The sequence below is a fragment of the Lepisosteus platostomus genome, chromosome 12, assembly GCF_059453375.1.
Source record: "Lepisosteus platostomus isolate fLepPlt1 chromosome 12, fLepPlt1.hap1, whole genome shotgun sequence".
Lineage (NCBI taxonomy): Eukaryota > Metazoa > Chordata > Actinopteri > Semionotiformes > Lepisosteidae > Lepisosteus > Lepisosteus platostomus.
The window spans coordinates 1,607,595-1,625,641 of record NC_142622.1 but is presented as its reverse complement, the minus strand read 5'-3'; the positions used below and the strand labels follow the sequence as shown (position 1 = coordinate 1,625,641).

Genomic DNA, 18,047 nt, shown 5'->3' with positions numbered 1-18,047 from the left:
CTGTCACAAGACTGGCCAGAGACAAGCACAGAGACAGGAGCAGTCTGCCAGGGCCTTCTTACATACCAATACGTGTATTATTATCTTACGTACATTGAGAGAAAGGAGCAGAATGACAAAATCAGCTCTAAAGGACTTAGCAATACATGAACAGGGAATGTCTACAGTGGAAATAAAAAATCTTGACATTTTACTTACAGTTCTGTAGAGAAAATAAGAATATAAATAAACATATTGTGTGTGTGTTTCAGACACAACCGGTGTGTACAGGTTGTGTGTGTCTGCGCGCGCGTGTGTGTGGGTTTCAGACTGAATTGGTGTGTACAGGTTGTGTGTGTGTGTGGGGGGGGGGGGGTTCAGACTGGATTGGTGGGTACAGGTGTGTGTGTGTGTGTGTGTGTGTGTGTGTGTGTGTGTGTGTGTGTTTCAGACTGGATTGGCGTGCGCAGGTTGTGTGTGTGTGTGGGAGTTCAGACTGGGAGTTCAGACTGGATTGGTGTGCACAGGTTGTGTGTGTGTGTGTGTGTGGGAGTTCAGACTGGATTGGTGTGCACAGGTTGTGTGTGCAGCTCTTCTGCATCTCTGTCCTGTACAGAAGGAACTGGCAGGAGGATTTCTGACGAGAGAAGAGGAAAGGCCCCTTGTGTTGAGATCAGGCTCTGGGTGAGGGGGTAAACCAGTGACCCCTGAATCCCCACCGGCAGGAAGGGCTGAGTGGAGTCAGAGATGTGTAAGCAGGGAAAGACTGGGCAGCGCCATGCCCAGACACGCCATCACAAATGTACAGCACAAGACACGCACGGCCAAGAGCAATTTCCCAAAAAGGAAAACAGAAATTGACTACTATGCCAAAAAAAAAGAGACAAAAGCAAAGTTCTTCTGACGTACACTGTACAACACTTTCAAACCAGTGAACTGAAAGTAGAAGCATTGGGTAAAATAAACGTCTTTTCTCAGCTCTAGATAAAAAAAAAACACACAAACTTCCATACTCTTCACGTTCTTCAATTTGTACAAAATCATCTTCCAAAAACAAGCACATTCACAGCCTGATCCTGTACAGCTCCCATTTACAACAGAAGAGTAGAAGACCAGTCAATCGTGAGGCCATCCAGCACTGACTCCAAATTCTAGGGAGTCACAACACTGACTCCCTAGAATTTGGATGACAGTGGGACAATTTCATGAAAGAAGGCAGGATAACGGCTTCTGCGACATGGCCATGTCGCTTGATCCACACTCCCAAAACCCTCTGCGTAAAGAAGATCCTCCTGCTCCCAGGGAACAACAGACTTCCTTATCCCAAGTGCCCTCAGGTTTGTGTTTCACTCTGGACGAGGAAGGGGAAGTTTTCTTCCACTCTTGCACCAAGTACACTGATGTTTCGTGTGAAAAAGAAAATTTCCCCAATGATTACGTCCTGTGACATTTACAGCTCTAGAGATGCACAATATTATCAGTAGAAAAATTGAGCTCAGGGTTAACTTTACTAAAAATCAACTTCACCTGCCAAAGCTCTGAAGACCAGTTCACAGTCTGCGCTACAGGGCTTCAAGCACCCAAAATAGCTCCCTTCTGAACAACATGCCAGCCCACTGAGAGCCTGCCGCATCCCAGAAGATGCCAATCAGGTGTGAAAGAGAAACGACAGTGGCTGGCGCTGTCCCTGGGGAACCGTACTGAAGAAGAGCTTCACACAGTTCCTTCTCCATCACCCTCGAGGGAGCGCCAGTTTAAGATCGCCTCACCCATCTTTACAGCACACCTAGCCTCCTGCTCACACCTCCTGTTCTACTGTTTTCAAAGAAAAAGAGCATTTTAATATCAAAGCCAAAGCGTGCAGTGTAGCATGGAGCCTAGGCTGTGAAACCCCGCCATCTCCGTCAGCAGACAAGAAAGGCGACGCGAGAGACGGAGGGAGCAGGGGAGAGGTGGAAGGCGCTCACCTCGCAGGGCCTGTCCGGCGCTCTGCTGTTCGGCACCTGGAGGAGACGGCAGCCGTCCTTGGCCAGCCTCTGGACCATCTCGAGCCGGCTGAGGTCCTCCTTGTCGTGGAGCGTGCAGACCACCCCTGTCTGGAGAGCCGGGGGCAGAGTGAAGAGATACTTTAATCCACAGCCCCAGGACATGGCTCGGCCTCGGGCAGGGCAGGGGCGCAGCGCCGGGGCGGCTCGACGTTCTCCTACAGCACGTGCGGCGAGGCGGCGGGCGCTCGGGAGCAGACTAGCAGCATCCCCGCGGAGCTCCGAGGGAAAGTGCGCGGGGCTGCAGGGATCTCTGGCGCTGCTGCCAGACGCTTCCTGTTCCACTCGGCACCGGCAAGGGGAGGTGAATGAGCTCCTGGGAAAGAGCCCGCCCAGGCTGGCCCAGGCTGGCTCGGGCCGGGGGGGGTGGGGCGCGGGGGTGCTCCGATACGTATCGTTATCGTCAGGGGCGGGCTATTGTTTATTTTCTGTGGGGGGATATATTTTCACTGGCAAGCCTCTGGCTCTCTCACGCCACAGAGGGCGATAAATCAAACCCTCGCTGCTGTAAGCAAACACAGGAGCACAATAGTTTACAAAAAGACGCAGGGAGCAGCTTAAAAAGAAAACACTCGCAACAATGAAAGCCCATTCTGTTCGTACAATCTAAAACATAACCCCGTGGCCATTTAAACATCCCGAAGTGCTGTGCTGTGTGCCACAGCTATTTTCATTTGTGATGACAAAGGGCTACGTCTTGGTTTCTAAAGAAGTGCCCCCGCCTGTAGTTCAAACTTTAAAACATTAAATGTCACTACAAAATTTATGACTTTATGGTCACAAAATCATCTTCTGACATTCCACTTTCTTATTCTGTGAAAGGCTGCATGGGTAATGTTACTTTTTTCTTACAGGGCTGTAAATTTTACTGTTAATCGCATAAGCTGCAAAGCTATAACAAATGTCACTTTTCAGCCTACATGACTGACATATCCCAAGTCTCACTTCTGTCCGTACGGATGGAACACATCCTGTTCTCAAACAGGAATGAATCGATCGAGGAAGCCAAGTTCCAGCGCATTGCCGGTTTGTGTCAGGGGCGTTAGAAGAGGTTACAGGCGAGAGGAGGTCATGAGAAGACCCATCAGCAAGTTTAAACTGCAGCCCCGGCATGTGGCACGACCTCTTACAAACAGCAGCATTCACGTTGCTACACTTTCCTGAGCCTAAGCATCTTTACACCAAGGCCAAAGCCACATCAGAAGGCCCTTCCCAGATCTCCTAGCTCCACAGCTGTGGCTTTCCTGCAAGTTCCAGTTGGCACGAGTCAACAGAAACAGATCACTGTATGCGCCATTAAAGAGACACACTCCCTGAAAGTTATTTTTGTCATTTCGTAAAAAAGGAAAGGTTCACTTTCAGTAGTCATGGAAAAGCGGAAGGAGAGTTGCAGAGTCTCAGAGTACGGGTCTCTCGAAGATTTTTACAGCTCTCAGCACCTCTCATCTTGGCACAGAAAGGCAGGGCACCATCACAAGCAACCCCTGTCTCTGTGCTGCCTGACACTGCAGCTTCACAACCACCCTGCCGTCCTCGCTGGCAAAGACAGATCTCTTCCTCGGCGCGTGCTCTCGGACCAAGGCGTGGGACAGTCCTGAGCACTGCTGTACGCCATGCGTGTTTGCGGAAGAGCTCTGCTTGCCCTGCTGGTGCATGGTGTTGCGGCTACAAGGAGGTCAATCAGTAATTACAGGACAAGTAAAAGCCTTTCCGCGCTGTGCTGCAGAAGCACCCTGAGTGAAGGCTCACAAACTTCTGCGCCTTCGGCCCCAGCCTGTGCCTGTACAGGGGGACAGACTGCAGTACTAGCCCAGCGCGTAACCATCTGGGAAAGGACTGAAGTCATAAAAAGTCTTAAATTTCCAGGCAGGAAACTGAAATTAAGCCTTTTCTAAGATGAAAGAGTGGCATTACTGCTTTCTGGAGCTTGGAAAAACACCATTCCTTTGTGATCAGGTTACTCAACTTACACGGAAAAACAGTTTTACTAATACCCATTAGTACGGTGAAGCTATCAATCACAGTCATGTCCTCTTTCACTGAAGTAAAGAAGGATTTTTTTTTCCAACATTTCAGCTTTCTTGAGAATACTTTGAGCATTAAGTTAATTTATATTCTAAAAATCTATTCTGCCAGACTAATCAATACATAAAAAGTAAAACATTAAATTCAGAAGCAGTGAACCCACTACCTTTTGGGGAAAAAAAAGTGACCCAGCCTGTGGGAAATTAGAGCTTACCAGTAAAAACACTGTTTGCTTTGTCATCTTAATCCAGACTTTATTTAAACAGGTTTATCCCAGTGGAACCATTTCCTATTACAACAGTAACACAGCCCCCTTACTACAACAATACAGAATAGGTTATAATGTCAATTAAATCTCCCCGGGCTCACAACTCATCTAGAGCTCTGATCCAAAAATAACACACAGACAGACTGGACCTTTGTGTTGCAACACAATCAGCAAAATAAATAACAGAACAGAATCGAACAACAGCTTATACTGCATACTAACTCACACAGAAGGAAAGTGAGGACACTATCTCTATCAGCTACCCACATACAACTCAAGACTAACGCTTGATAACCTGAACTGGTATCTGTTCTTCTCCCCCTTCTGGATCATGAACCTCGGAAGATGGCCTTATTTGCACTGACGTGAAAGCTATGAAGATTTTTCCCCATGTGGTCTGAAGCCTTCTGAGCCGTGATTCTGTTTAGACACTTTTAATAACAGCAGGTTTAAAAAATGTAAATAAAGTCTTTAGAAACATCTCTAAAATAACAGCACCGATAATGAGCGTCTCAGATCAGTCACACCAACAATCACACACTTGAAGGAATACCTGTAAATCAGAACAATTTCTGTATTTTATGCACAAAGAAGTTCCCATCGACCTCTAAACAACACTGTTCCTCCTTCAGCATCCCTGTCAGTCCCGAGGCTTATCTGTGATCTCACTGCCCTCCTGCTGCTACAACAAGCTGCTTGGGAACATCAGGCCTCTGCCTCTTCGGCACAACCAGACTGAGGCTGCACACATTCAGAGTTAGAAGGAAATGTATCAAATGAGACGCAGGCAGTACTGTATAAACATTGTCATATTCATAGCCTGTCAATCTGAACTTTGCACTTCCCTAGGGTATAGGCAGCTAAAATACAACAGCTCCTCTGATACATCTCATGGTCTCTTCCTTCAAGCTTTTAAACCATGAAACCCTTAACCCAAAGACCACAGCCTCTTGCCTTATCTAACAGCGCACATGACTGGAAACAGCCACAGAGGTCACGTGATGTGTGCAATAAGAAACCGAGAGCTCCATAACTGAGCACATCTCCACAAAATCAAGTGCCTGCACAGAAACATTATCTGAGAAAACAGAAGATAATGGCAATCACAGCCTTAAGCCATGAAACCATGACGTCTTTGTCTAAGAATAATTACGTTGAGTCACAAGACACAGCACACACAGCACTTCACATATCACTCACAGCGATTGTTTCCCATCCTATACAATTACAGGAAGTCTCGGAAGTCTCGTGTTGAACACGGCACAGCTTTATCATGCTCAGTGCACACATCTGTCTCTCACAGGGTTATTAACGAGCAATGTTAATCCTCGTCTGGCAAAACTATGCTTGAAATTGTGAATTAATACTTAATTTCATTGGTATTGATCAGTACATAACTCGCAATGCAAACCCAGTTCAACCACTTCCGACACAATTCAACGCAGGATGTTTCTAGCACCACTGACAATCTCAAAGCACATATGTACTTCGATTCCAAGACTGAAAAAGGGGTTCAAAGTGCCATTACAAACACAAAAGGCACAGGACCCCAGTAACAGGAATATTCCCACATTTCCATATCCCACACCTCTGCATGAACCCTCCAATGGAAGCAGAGCAGATGGATGCACTACGATCAAACAGCGAGGATTTGGAGAAATCCTTTCAGCCAAGACCAATTAAATGAGCACCAGAGATATCTGCTTGCCTGCTAAACCCGGTACTCTTCAAAGCCCACCGCCCCCGCGGTGACCGGCGAGCCGAGCGCCTGCCCCTACCTTCTCTCCGCTCCGCTCCTGCTCCGGCCCGGCCTCCTCCGCTCCCGCCTGCTCCTCTTCGTCAGCCACTGCAACTGCACAGGCAGAGGGGCGTCAGGGGGGCTTGCCGGGCGCTGTGCACACTCGTGCGGCGCTGTGGCCGGGTCTGCGAGGCCCCGCCCGAGCGCCCGGCACACTCCTGGCCCGAGCATGTGCCCTCTGCTGCTATCGGCCAGGTGGCTGCTTTCCACAAGGGATCCCCCTTCAGAAACTGGCCTTCCTTTGGGAATTTGGACACCCATTGCAAAAGCACGGACAAGGTCAACGTACCCCACTAATCCTGCAGCACGATAGTACTGTCCCCCTGGTATTAATCACACAGGCAGAGGCACCTGGGTGCCTGCCCTGAAAGTCCTATTTACGGTTTATTTAAGGCATGAATCCAGGACGGCATTTCTGAATAGTTTCAGTTGCGTGTCCCCCAGCATTGTGAAAGAATGAAGCCACAACAGAACTGTGGAGCACCAGAACATGTGGGGCAGCGCCAAGAAGCCCAGGACTCCGGGATGCCAGACGCTGCATTACGCTTGCTGACATGCTGAGGTTTCAGAGCAGGTGAATCAGCCTCTGGTCTGCGGCATCCCCGGCGAGATTCCCGAGGACCGAACAGCATTCAGAGCCCTCTTTTTAAGGCTCACAACACTGACTCCCTAGAAAGGGGGCATCACTGTATCAGGGATTTTTCTCCTTTTGGGGGGTATTGTTGACTCTCCCCTCTGTGCCCACAGGTCCGCTATTCCAGTACAGGAAACATCTGTGGACACGTTTGTGGAAAGCAGCCTGTGGCAGGAAAACGCACTGGGGCTGATGGATTGATGGCCTGTGGCAGACGTGTCTAGCACAGCTTTGTTGAAGCCTGTTAAAAATGTGCAAGGCACTGACCTGCTCAGGGTGGCATTCCTAACATTGTTCCTTATTTTATTAATATTCACTGAAAAACCCACTAGGGCTTTTGCTCCCGATTTTACTGTTCTTGACAGGTTAAAATAAATCTGCAGAAACACTGCAGGTAGGGGAAGGAGGGTCTTATCTTTTTCCCCAACCTCCGCGAAAGAGCCCACTAAAAATAAATGTGTTGTTTAAGTCATCGCCTAGCTTTATCAGCCAAATATACTGAAGAACCAAAAAGACTTAGGATTTATTGCACCTCTGCTAAATAATTTAAAAAGAATGTATCAGATATTTCACCCTATAAAGCTGTTTAGCAAGTGCACAGCAAGGTGGAAATTGCTCAGGAAAAGCATGATTATAGAGCAAGATCCTAATCTCACAGCTCTGCAGAAAAGGCAGAAAGACAATAGCTTAGGACTGCCTGGAAGACCAGATCCTACTGGGGATTATCTGGTCAGAAAATACATCTCCAGCTGTGTTTCAAACTCGCACTGTGGTGCTTGACCTGCAGTGCACTGCGCAGTGCAGGCTGCATGTTCTCTTCACACCCCTCTCCTTGGCTCCAGCAGTAACAGCGTGTTCTCAAAAGAGCCCATTCGGGATGTGCGACTTTCCTGCGACACTCCCTGAGGAAGCGGACCGAAGACTTCCCTCCTGCCATTCACAGGGGCGACCGGCCCGTGTCGACTGAGCCAGAGGCCAGCAAGAACAGCGCTCAGTCTTCCCCAGCCCTCCTGAAAGCACGCTATGGACGCAATGACCTGGGAGGGACATCTACTGTGATGGAACAGGCCGTGCACTAATTAACAGATGGTGTAATTAAGACTTGCATTGTTAATTGACTTGTCAAAGTGTGCTAAAGCTCGCAGGCTCAGGAGTAAGCATTCCCACTGCCTGCAGCTACTGAGTCCCGTGAGGCTTACACAACAATTGGAGCCCAGAGAGTCGAGGGGTTCAGTTCTCTGCGGGAGGGGACACCGAAGAAAAGAACGAGCTGCAGGGCTGCTCCTCCCAGGATTCTCAGCAGACAGAGCTGCCACTTGTCCAAGAGCCGCCTGGAGCGGCGGACACGCACGCACGACCATCATTCTGAATATCCTCGCCATGCAGGGAACACGGAACGTGGACTTCTTTAATACAAACAACTAATGAAGCTCAGGGCTGGCATCTTCAGAGGAAAGCTCTGTACCTCCTTCAGGCAGACAAATCCAGGAATACGGACAGTCAGGAATACTGCTCACGCCGTCAGCAGGCGGGCGTCCTCTGCCCACTGCGGGGGGATCACGCACCCCGCAGCGCCGCGCTGCGCTCGCCCAGCGGCCCTCGCGCCCGCGCCGAGAGCACCCTCACTCACCTGACCTCCGCGCCTTCCTCGCAAGCGCCGCCGCCAGCTCGTTCTGCACCTGTCCAGGGGAACAGACACGGAGCGGTCAGACTCCCTTCCCCCCGCGGCTCCTCACGGCCAGGGGGTGGACAACCGAGACAACGGCACTTCCACCACTGGCCTCTCTGAGGGCCTGTTTCGAAATGGCATCTCATGCATGGAGAACAAATCTGTATATTTTTGCACCTCCCTTGTACTTGAAAGAAAGGAAACCCATGGATTATTCTGGTTAACAAAAGCACATCCCTCAACGCACAGATGCTGTACAGTACTTTAACCAGGGCTGTCACACTCAGTTCCTAGGGGCCCAGTGTCTTATGTGTTTGTTCTACAGGAGTAGTAATTAAACAATTAACCTAATGGATATTCTGGGTAACCTACAGTACATCCTTGGTTAGAGAATATACATTTGTCAAGTTTTTTATGGTTTATTACTCAAAACATTCAATTAATCAAAGGTACAGTCACCTATGAAATTCCTCACAGCTAGGTCAGATATACAGCTATTAGGATATTAATTAAACAATTAGACCAACTATGCAACAGAGGACTTGGTGACCCAGAAGAGACAAAGTTTGTCCAGGAGTCTGCTGCTCGTGTCCTCCCACCTCTCTGCCAGCACAGACAAACAAGAACTTTCATTTTTTCCAGCCGGATGAGCTGAACAGCATAGCACAACCACAAGCAGACAGCTGTCGAAGCCACAGAGCGCAGACGAACGTCAAACGGTGACACGCTCCCCAGGAAAAGGAGACGTTTGTGCTGCTCTGAGGACAACAGATACAGTGCCAGATCCCATCGCCTCAGAGCAGGCGCTGACACAGCTCTCTTGGGAAAACATCAGCACATCCTGTGAGCTCATCAGGCTTTCAGAAGGGCTGCTATTTCTATTCCCACGCCTGGTCATGTACTGGCAGCCTTTCCCAAAGCATTGCACAAGTTTTTCAGATCTGCCCATCAGATCAGGCAAAACCTAGCAGGAACTCCCTTTACATAAGCGATTTCCTTTTCGTTCTGTTCAGATGCGTGTTTTGTTTTACTTTCACTTACTTTACTTTCAACACAAAAGAAACAACACAAACAACAGAGGGCAAAGAGGAAATCATCCGCCCTAAAGATCACCGAACGCGTCTAGGAAAATAACCTTCCTGGTCACATGTTTGTTTAGGGATATAAAAAATAAATTCTATCTAAATGAAGTATCGCATAATGCAACATACTACGAGCAGAAGCTTGGGTGGGTTTCTTGAAGGGCAGGACAAGGTCAGATTTCCACACTGCACCCTGATTTAAATGAAAAGCTAAGTGTATCAGTGATAAAATATTTGTCATTAACAGCTCTCTGGAGCTCCATTTGCTTATCAGATAAAGACAATGCTAATGATTTTGCGCCTAACTTAGTTATGTCTTGATTTTCCACAAGAAGGCATAACTGCAGGCTGTGCTGCTCGACAGGTTTGCAACATATTATTAACCATTATTACGCACAGCTACTGTACATAACCCACAGGCATAAAAACGTTATGTGTATCGTCTATGAATCGACTAGCCAGGACCAGGGCTCTGGATTGGATCAAATACTTTCAAAACTATTTTTTTTTACCGAGTTAGCGATTCGTTTTTAATTACGAGAAACAAGTTGTAGAGGCCAGGTTCTGCATCAGAGTCGGGCAGCTGGTCGGCAGTGACCCTGCAGCAGAACCTCGGGGCCCCCAGCGCAGACGCACGGGGGCTTTTACTGGCCCCCGAGAGACAGGGCAGGGCTCCTGGACTGGGGCCCTGTCACAGCCCCGCCGTCTGCACTGCCCTGGTACAGAGGGCTCTCTTGGTGAATAGTGTGTTCCCAGAGCAGAGCCCAGACGGGCAGAGAGAGAGTCACGGAGAACGGTCTCACTAGTGCAGCAGTGGACAGCACTAGTCTCAGGACCTTCCTAAGAGCACTGCGCTGGTGATCAGAACTGGGTCTTCATGAGGCTGCCAGGCACCAGCGGCTGAAGGCAATCTGAGCAGATACAGAAAGTATGTGCTACTGTATATGCAATACTACTCTCTACATTAGGTCCATGTTGTTCTATTTTTATACCTTAAATAGTCTGGTGTCATGTTCTAATATTTTGTTTAGAGTCATTTGCAACCTCAGTTTCCAAAACAAATAAAGAAGCACAAAGAAAACACACAACAGCCTGCTTAACCTGTTTAACAAGTTGTTATTAAGCTCAAATTCCTTGTAGTAGGATCACAGTGGACACTACAGAGTGATGAATAATAAATATACTACTGTACCTTCATTAGTCCTAAACATAAAATGTACATCCACTGCACAAACAGGGTGGCAGGTAAATGCCATTTGAAAATGTCTGCGTTCAGAAATACAGTACACGCTAGATGACTGCAGAATGATATTCAATGACAATGAAAAAAATGAAGATGAATAATAAACTCTTAAAGCCCTTCTCATTGAACAGATCAAACTGCACATGCCAGGACAGGACCACAAATCCAATGTCTTAGTACTCCCGTGCAGAATAACGGAACTGTTACTGAATTGTGCGGAACGTGTGCAAATGTGCTGCTGAATTAGTAGTTCATTGATCAAATCTTTCAGGTTCAAGGGGGAGGTGAAAATCTGCTGCTGCAGTCAGGACACATCTATGGACCAGTTCCTTAACCTCCAGGCTCAAGGTGATCTCAGATACAGTATGTATTGTGTTTCATTAGCCATTAGTTGGTAGAGAAAAGAACTGAACCCCAATGCCAACAGCTGTGCAGCAGAAACAGCACCTCTACACAGCTACAGCACAACATGTATTCTATTCGCTCTTCCATGACATAGAAAGTTAGCAAACATCAGGAGGCAATTCAGACGTTAATAAAGGCCTCTTTTCTTAGCTCCAGCGCTGCGCAGGAGTTAAGGAGACACAAGCACAGACCACGCCAGTTCTGTCTTACTGTTGATGTTAAGCGCTCCAGTGCCTTCATTTGTAGAATTTCATTGCAGAGTTCCTTCTTCTGTTCTGCTTCTCTGTCTGGACTGGAGACAAAAAAGATAATACTGGGTAAAGACGCTACATCAACACCAGTGTTTTTAACACATAAGAAGACGGGTTTATCATCTCATTAACATGTAACAAGAAGTTATGTAGAATCTGGAGCACTGAAACATACTGTACACAAATAATAAGCTGATCACCAGGAAGTGATTCTACCTGTCCATGACATCAAAATGTTTGGTTTTCAGCACTCAGGTCTGTGCTAACAGATCAAAAGAAATCTGCGGTAGCTTTAGAGAACGAACTGGTGCTGCTTAACAGTCTGGGAAAGGTTACAAAGCCTTATCTGTGTGCTTGGAGTTTCGCTTCAAGGTTATACAGTGCCTTTGCAAAGAACTAAGCTACGATTTTGACAAGGCACCACTTTTCTCAGTGTGCCAGGTGTTCACCTCTGAGTCCGTGGATGAAATCTAATCAGCATATTTTTAATTAAAGTAAGAAGGAACTCCGAGCTCCTGTGAAAACTTCAAAGTGAACGTTCGCCTTTTACAAACAAGGCAGAAGGTACCACCTGCCTGCGTATGACCCAGTTTCAGGAAAAGCACATCCTCATACTGCTCGCTGGCTCGATGAGCACTGTCCATGTTTAAACAAGTGGCACACGCACCTTTTCAGAACACCACCACTACATCCACATCAGCTATACAGTAACTACTTTCAAAAGCAGGATTACAAGCTGTGTGCTAGCTTGCTCATATTACATTTAGATTGCATTTTTTCCAGATTATGCCATACCCATATAATGTCGTAAAATGTAACAAGCATGCCTTGAGGAAGGTAACAAAGGATAGGAGGCCATTCAGAGCTACAGCTTGTCTGGCTGCTACTAACTCTTCCAAGGATCTCGCCTAGTAATTTCTTCCACGATACAATGTTTCTCTCTCAGCCATTGCTTTATTGAAGTGAACTGTGCACACTACACGCAAAAGAGCGCTGCCCCTTTCAAACATGTTCACATAGACAACTCACAGTAAACAAGAAACACCCTGGGATGTTTAATGACCACAGAGAGTCAGGACCGCTGTTTTACGCCTCATCTGAAGGACGGCGCCTTTTTACAGTCTAGTGTCCCCATCACTATACTGGGGCATTAGGACCCACACAGACCGCAGGATGAGCGCCCCCTACAGGCCCCTCTAATACCACTTCCAGAGGCAACCTTAGCTTTCCCAGGAGTCTCCCATCCAGGTACTGACCAGGCTTTCAGTGGGTTGAAAGATAGGAGTTGCAGGAGAAGATATCCGTAGACAATATTGAAATAATAAAATATATGCAGGTGATTTTGAAGAACAGGTTTCAATCAGCAGCTTTACCCCCTGGTTCTGTGTGGCACATTTAGGTTGGAACATGGCAGACAGACACACACTTGATCTGTTCTTCACACAGATTACTCATCCTTAAGTGCAAAGCTGTCCAAGGGGTGGAGAGACAGAGATTCATTTTGACAGTTTTGCTTCAGGGAAAATGTGTTGTTCAGCAATAAGTATTTATGTAAATATCAGACATGCATCAGCAATGTGTGGTTTTTAAAAAAAAACTCCCAGGTTTTTGGCGAATATCAATTCCATTTCCCTTTCTCAGCAGAAATCCTAATGCTTTCTGCCGGAAATCTTGTTTAATTAACAATAATCCCAAAAAAAACATCACTGAACATATAAATGCCTACACAGACACCAGGAGCACTGTGGCCACCCATAAAAAAAAAAACTAAACCTGCAGTAACAAAACAGCAGTTTCATGAACTAGGTGTGTCAGCAGAGCCTGTTTAAGGGGGTCAGGCCATGGGGCCACGCCTGACTGGCCCTCACCCCCACACCACCCGCCCACTCTCCCACCCGCAGGTCCGCTCCCTCCCTCTCCAAGCTCTGCCTGCAGCAGGGGCAGCGAGGCGTCCTGCTACACGGAAAGTCATGTCCACCACCTTTCAACCAGTGTTCCCGAGCACACAGGGGTGAAAACTCCCTCAAGCAATAAACAGCCAGAGTCCTCCCTTCTCGGGCTGGGGTAATTAGCTGCTTGCTAGAACACTACTCCAGATGTTCTCAGGTAATTGACCTGTGTGGAATTATCTGGGCTGGTGTAACTGTGGAGGGGGCAGGTTTACAGGCTCTGGTCCAGCTGTGTGGACTCCTGTGAAATGACCACGTGTGGGATGAGGCCTATTACGTGATGTTATATTGAACATTCAATGTAATTAAATTAAACTCAGAAAGACCACCAAAACTAAAATTATTCTGCAGTTAGGATCACACATTCTCCCTTCCCTTAACGACATATTAGTGTTCTTTTAAATTTTCTCCATTCATTGGAAGTTTCATTTCACACCTCTCTGCACCCATTCTGACTTCACACCTCTTGATTGGCCTCTCTTTCTGTCCCTTGCTCCCGCCTCTCACTCCTCCTCCCTCCCAACCTTTGTTCTCCTGCTACTTTACCTTTGCCTACTGCCCTGTCTCTCTCACACCTGAAGAAGGCTCCACGGCCGAAACGTTGTGTTCTCTTTCTTCCTTTTTTCAGCATGGAATAAACCTATTAAATTAAACTGTTTACTTTGTAATGTTTGTATGCATTGCAAGCTTTTGTGTATGTGAAACAGCTGCTTTGAGGCAAGACAGTTCTGAGAAATCAAAGCCTTGTCGTTTTGGAATACAGAATCCACTCACACAACACGCCAAGTCCAGCTGACAGAGAGAAGCCCAGTACTGAAAAGAAAAGCACCAATGCGAAGCACAAGTGTGGGTGTTGCTGTGAGGGGGAAACATGCTCCCCAACTGCTCCCACAGCACTGTTACACAGTGACACCTGCTGGCCAAGAACAGTACAGCAGCTGAGCAGCCCCCTGCCCCCAAGCCACTGGACAGCTCCAGATAAAGCTCCCGCACGCTGGGCTGAGAAATCACTGGGCACTTCCGGAATTCTTTCCCATCTCCGGGTTCTAACCTAAGAGACCAGTTCTGCTCCAATGCTGCTATTCCTCCTCCATTTATGGCTCATCTGTTCACACCCACGTTAGCAGGAAAAGCAAAGCTCAGTGTATCAGCACTCCGCCGTAACAGTCACCCTAATTCAGGAGGTGTGGACTGAATATACCTGCAGTTCGATCTTTCGCAATTACTGCAAACGCACAAGCAGCAACACACATGAATCCCTGACAAAGCCCTCTTAAAGTCGCAGGCACTTTCAGCTATTAAATCCCAGTTTAAATACAGACAAAGCAAACATTACAATTGCTCAGCAGAACGAACAATGGGTCAAGAGAGGCCATTTGCGTGATTTACAATTCTGTGTTTTTAAAGCTACCACACCAAACTATCTTTTTTATCATTTGGAAACAACTACACCAAAAAAATTAAATACGGCTAAAATACTTAAAGTCACTGTAACAGGATTTCGTATTCAGCCGCTTAGCAACAGACCAGACTTTAGGGGATTTATCTAATAAAATCCAGGAGGGAGATTCTATTATCGTAGCCGATTCCTTCTGAACCCACCAGCGAGACAGGCTGGTAGTTCACTCCCACAGTGCCGACAGAATCAGAGCAGCTACTATTTCCACTTGGTCTCTTCTCAATTTCATTTCCAGGCTGGCACCCTTTATAGACTGCTGTTTCAGATGTGGTTTTAAAGACTACTTTATTTTGATAATCAAGTTCCTTTAATGGAGACTAACGGTAAACAAAAAGTAATCCCTCTTGTTCATCACAAGTTCTCCATGTCTGTTCCCGGTCCAGTGTAGGGTGGACTTCCCCATGTGATGGACTACTGGTGCTGGAATTATCGACGTTGACGTTCACAACACAGAAGGACAGAAGAAAGGCAGGGTGAAAGGTTGTTTTACCATCTCCTGCAGCTGAGATCAGAAACTCGGATAGCACGTTCTTATCTCCCATCTGAGGAAAAAATACTCCTCTGTCTCTCCCCAGATTTTTCATCATGAAGCACAGACAGCCCTGCAGCTCCCAGCCGTGAGTCTGAATCATATTCAAACCCATGCAAATCACTACCTCTCACTGATGGCACTGTGAGTGTGCCAGTGTCTGGGTGCCCAAGCCCATTTAGATGAAAGCATGAAGAAGATCCATGTGACTGCACTTTTTTTCAGAATTTTATTTAAGATTTTAGCATAACGTGGTAAAACTGCAAAAAAAGTGAAGTGAAAGAGATTTGGGTTTTTACAGGTCTGATGCAAGACTTTACATTAGTTTTTTTAACAGAACTCTGTGCTTATCAGGAAATAAAATAAAAACAGGAAAGTTTAGGTAATTGTTTAGCTCTTTTTATAAATATTGATCACTCTATTAAAGTTCAGAAGGACGACACTGCTGGGTTTAAACTCTGTATTCCCTGCAAGCATGTGACCCCTGCAGAGCAGATTTCAACTGAACACAATCACGGGTTCTCACAGTGCCACCGTTTTGTGCCATTCTGACAGGTTTTTTTTATACTGCGGTTCAATCAGATAGCATTTTATTTTCCATTACTGGAACAATATTCAATTTCCCTGAATCCATACCAAGAGCTGAAAGGGCTCACCACAATGTCTTTTTCAGTTCTTGAACTGAAGAAATATTTATTGAAAACAACTTTTTCCTGGATTCACAGGCCCCTAAATCCCATGACGTTAAAAACTATTTATGAGTTAGTCAAATTTAGATAGGTGTTGCACAAATTTGACAAATTAGCTTAATTCATTTAAAGAGATAACTAACTGAAGATCATTCTTAAACAAAAGGGGTCCACAGGGACATGCCCCCTGGAGACAGCAGTCCGCCCCCTGGAGACAGCGGTCCAGAGGGACATGCCCCCTGGGGCTCGAAAGACCTTGCTGAATAGGTGCAGACTGCAAACAACAAGAACCAGATAACTTCATAAATAAAGTCCCTTTACTGATGAACTGAAACATCACAGCAGGACTCGCGAGTTAGTTAACTCAAAGAGCAATTTGTTTCCACATCTAGCGAAGTCAGAACTCTGCTGCGGCCCCTGTAAGCTCAGCTGATGTATTAGTTGAGATGTACGGCTCCCTACACAGTGGCCTGCAGCATCTGAGAGGCTCCATGATCCTGACCCCATCTGGGTTTACTGCAGAGCATCTGAGCTCATTTCATAGGTCGACGTGTCTGTCCTTCAAGCCTGGTGCACAGCACAGGGCAAACTCCTCTGCGCCGATGGTCTGTGCCAACAGGGGCCGGAAGAGGTAGCCTTTGGCAGCTCATGAGAAAGCTGGCATTTTTTCTTCGGATGGTCCAGAAATTAATCTCATTGTTGTTTCTGAATTAATCAGCATATCCCGAGATCTGCTGAATATGTTTTAACCCCATACTCAGAATCTCTAAATAAAAGCATGAACTATGGAGCCTTGCAAAAGCATTCAGACCATGCCTATGGTGTCCCATTTTGTGAAATTCACAAAAGGAAGTACATACATTTATTTATACTTAATATTGTATTCAAAATAAACCTATATGCTCAAACCAAAGACTTCTAAAGGTTACAGCAACAGTAAAAACTAAAGAGAAAAAAGCACCATTGGCTACAAGTCTTTCTGGGTACGTATCAACTTGACACGCCGGCTTAGTGCAATTTTTGCCTCTTGCCGTTTGGAGATTTGTCACTTATAAACATCAGTTTTCAGCTCCCAAGTCTTTCCACAGATTCTCAAGACTCAAGTCAGGACTTTGACTTGGCCACTCTAGGACACCTGCCTCTCTCATTCTCAAACAGCTCCAGTGTAGCTCTGGTCTTGCGCCTGGGTGATTGTCCCACTGGAAGGTGAATTTTTGTCCCAGTTTTAGGTCTCAAATCATTTTTTTTCCTCTAAGCTTCCAAGCTACTGCTGATGAGAAGGAGAATTCTGTAAAAACAGACTTGACACTAGGGATGGGGCTGACTGAGTGATGGACAATGATGGGCTGGTGTCAGATGTAACACTTTGCAAAAGCGTTTACACAACATTTCAACTTTGTCTTATATGACCATAAAACCAGTTCCATACAGCCCCCCCTTGATGGAGTGACCAGGATATCGCTGACCCCTGGACATTCTGTCTCCTCTCGGCCACTGAACTCTGTAGCTCTTGATGTCCTCACTGATGTCCCCACGGTGGCATCGCTAAGCTTCCTCCTTGCCCAGCTGCTCAGTTTAGTTGGACAGCCTGGCTTAGGCAGTGTTTGGGTGCCTTCCACTTCTTAATTATCAACCTCACCTGGCTCAAAGACAAGAGGATCTGTGACATGTTTTATACTCTTCTCCAGCTCTGTGCCTTTGTACAGCTTAACCCTTGAGCTGTTTTGAAAACTCCTTGGTCTCCATAGTCGAATCTGTTTGAAATTAACTAAGGAACTTTACAGAGACTGGTTCACCTTATTTCAGAATAAATATAACTATTAATGTACACAGATGTCAGTTGATCCATTTCTTTCTTTTTGTTTTATGCTTTGAATGCGTGGAGCAGGTTGTGTTATACAACACATTATTTACTGTACAAATTCAAAGCAACAATTAGACTCAATTCTAATTAATTCTATGATGCATTAATTAATACAAATAATGAAATCTAAATACATACACAAACTACAATGACATTAT

The 18,047-nt window shown here is 46.4% G+C and overlaps 1 protein-coding gene across 2 annotated transcripts in view; it reads right to left on the bottom strand.

The window, feature by feature from the left end:
* rapgef5a (Rap guanine nucleotide exchange factor (GEF) 5a) overlaps positions 1 to 18,047 on the bottom strand; it is a 75,477-nt gene that overhangs the window by 44,511 nt on the left and 12,919 nt on the right. The window contains exons 6-9 of one of the 2 annotated variants that reach the window (XM_088600394.1): positions 11,359 to 11,440; positions 8,380 to 8,428; positions 6,096 to 6,169; positions 1,947 to 2,075 (exon numbers count right to left, since the gene is read on the bottom strand). In XM_088600394.1, the coding sequence (XP_088456520.1) occupies positions 1,947 to 2,075; positions 6,096 to 6,169; positions 8,380 to 8,428; positions 11,359 to 11,440 (334 nt within the window). The remainder of the gene's footprint in view (positions 1 to 1,946; positions 2,076 to 6,095; positions 6,170 to 8,379; positions 8,429 to 11,358; positions 11,441 to 18,047) is intronic. The other variant, XM_088600395.1, reaches the window with a different exon arrangement.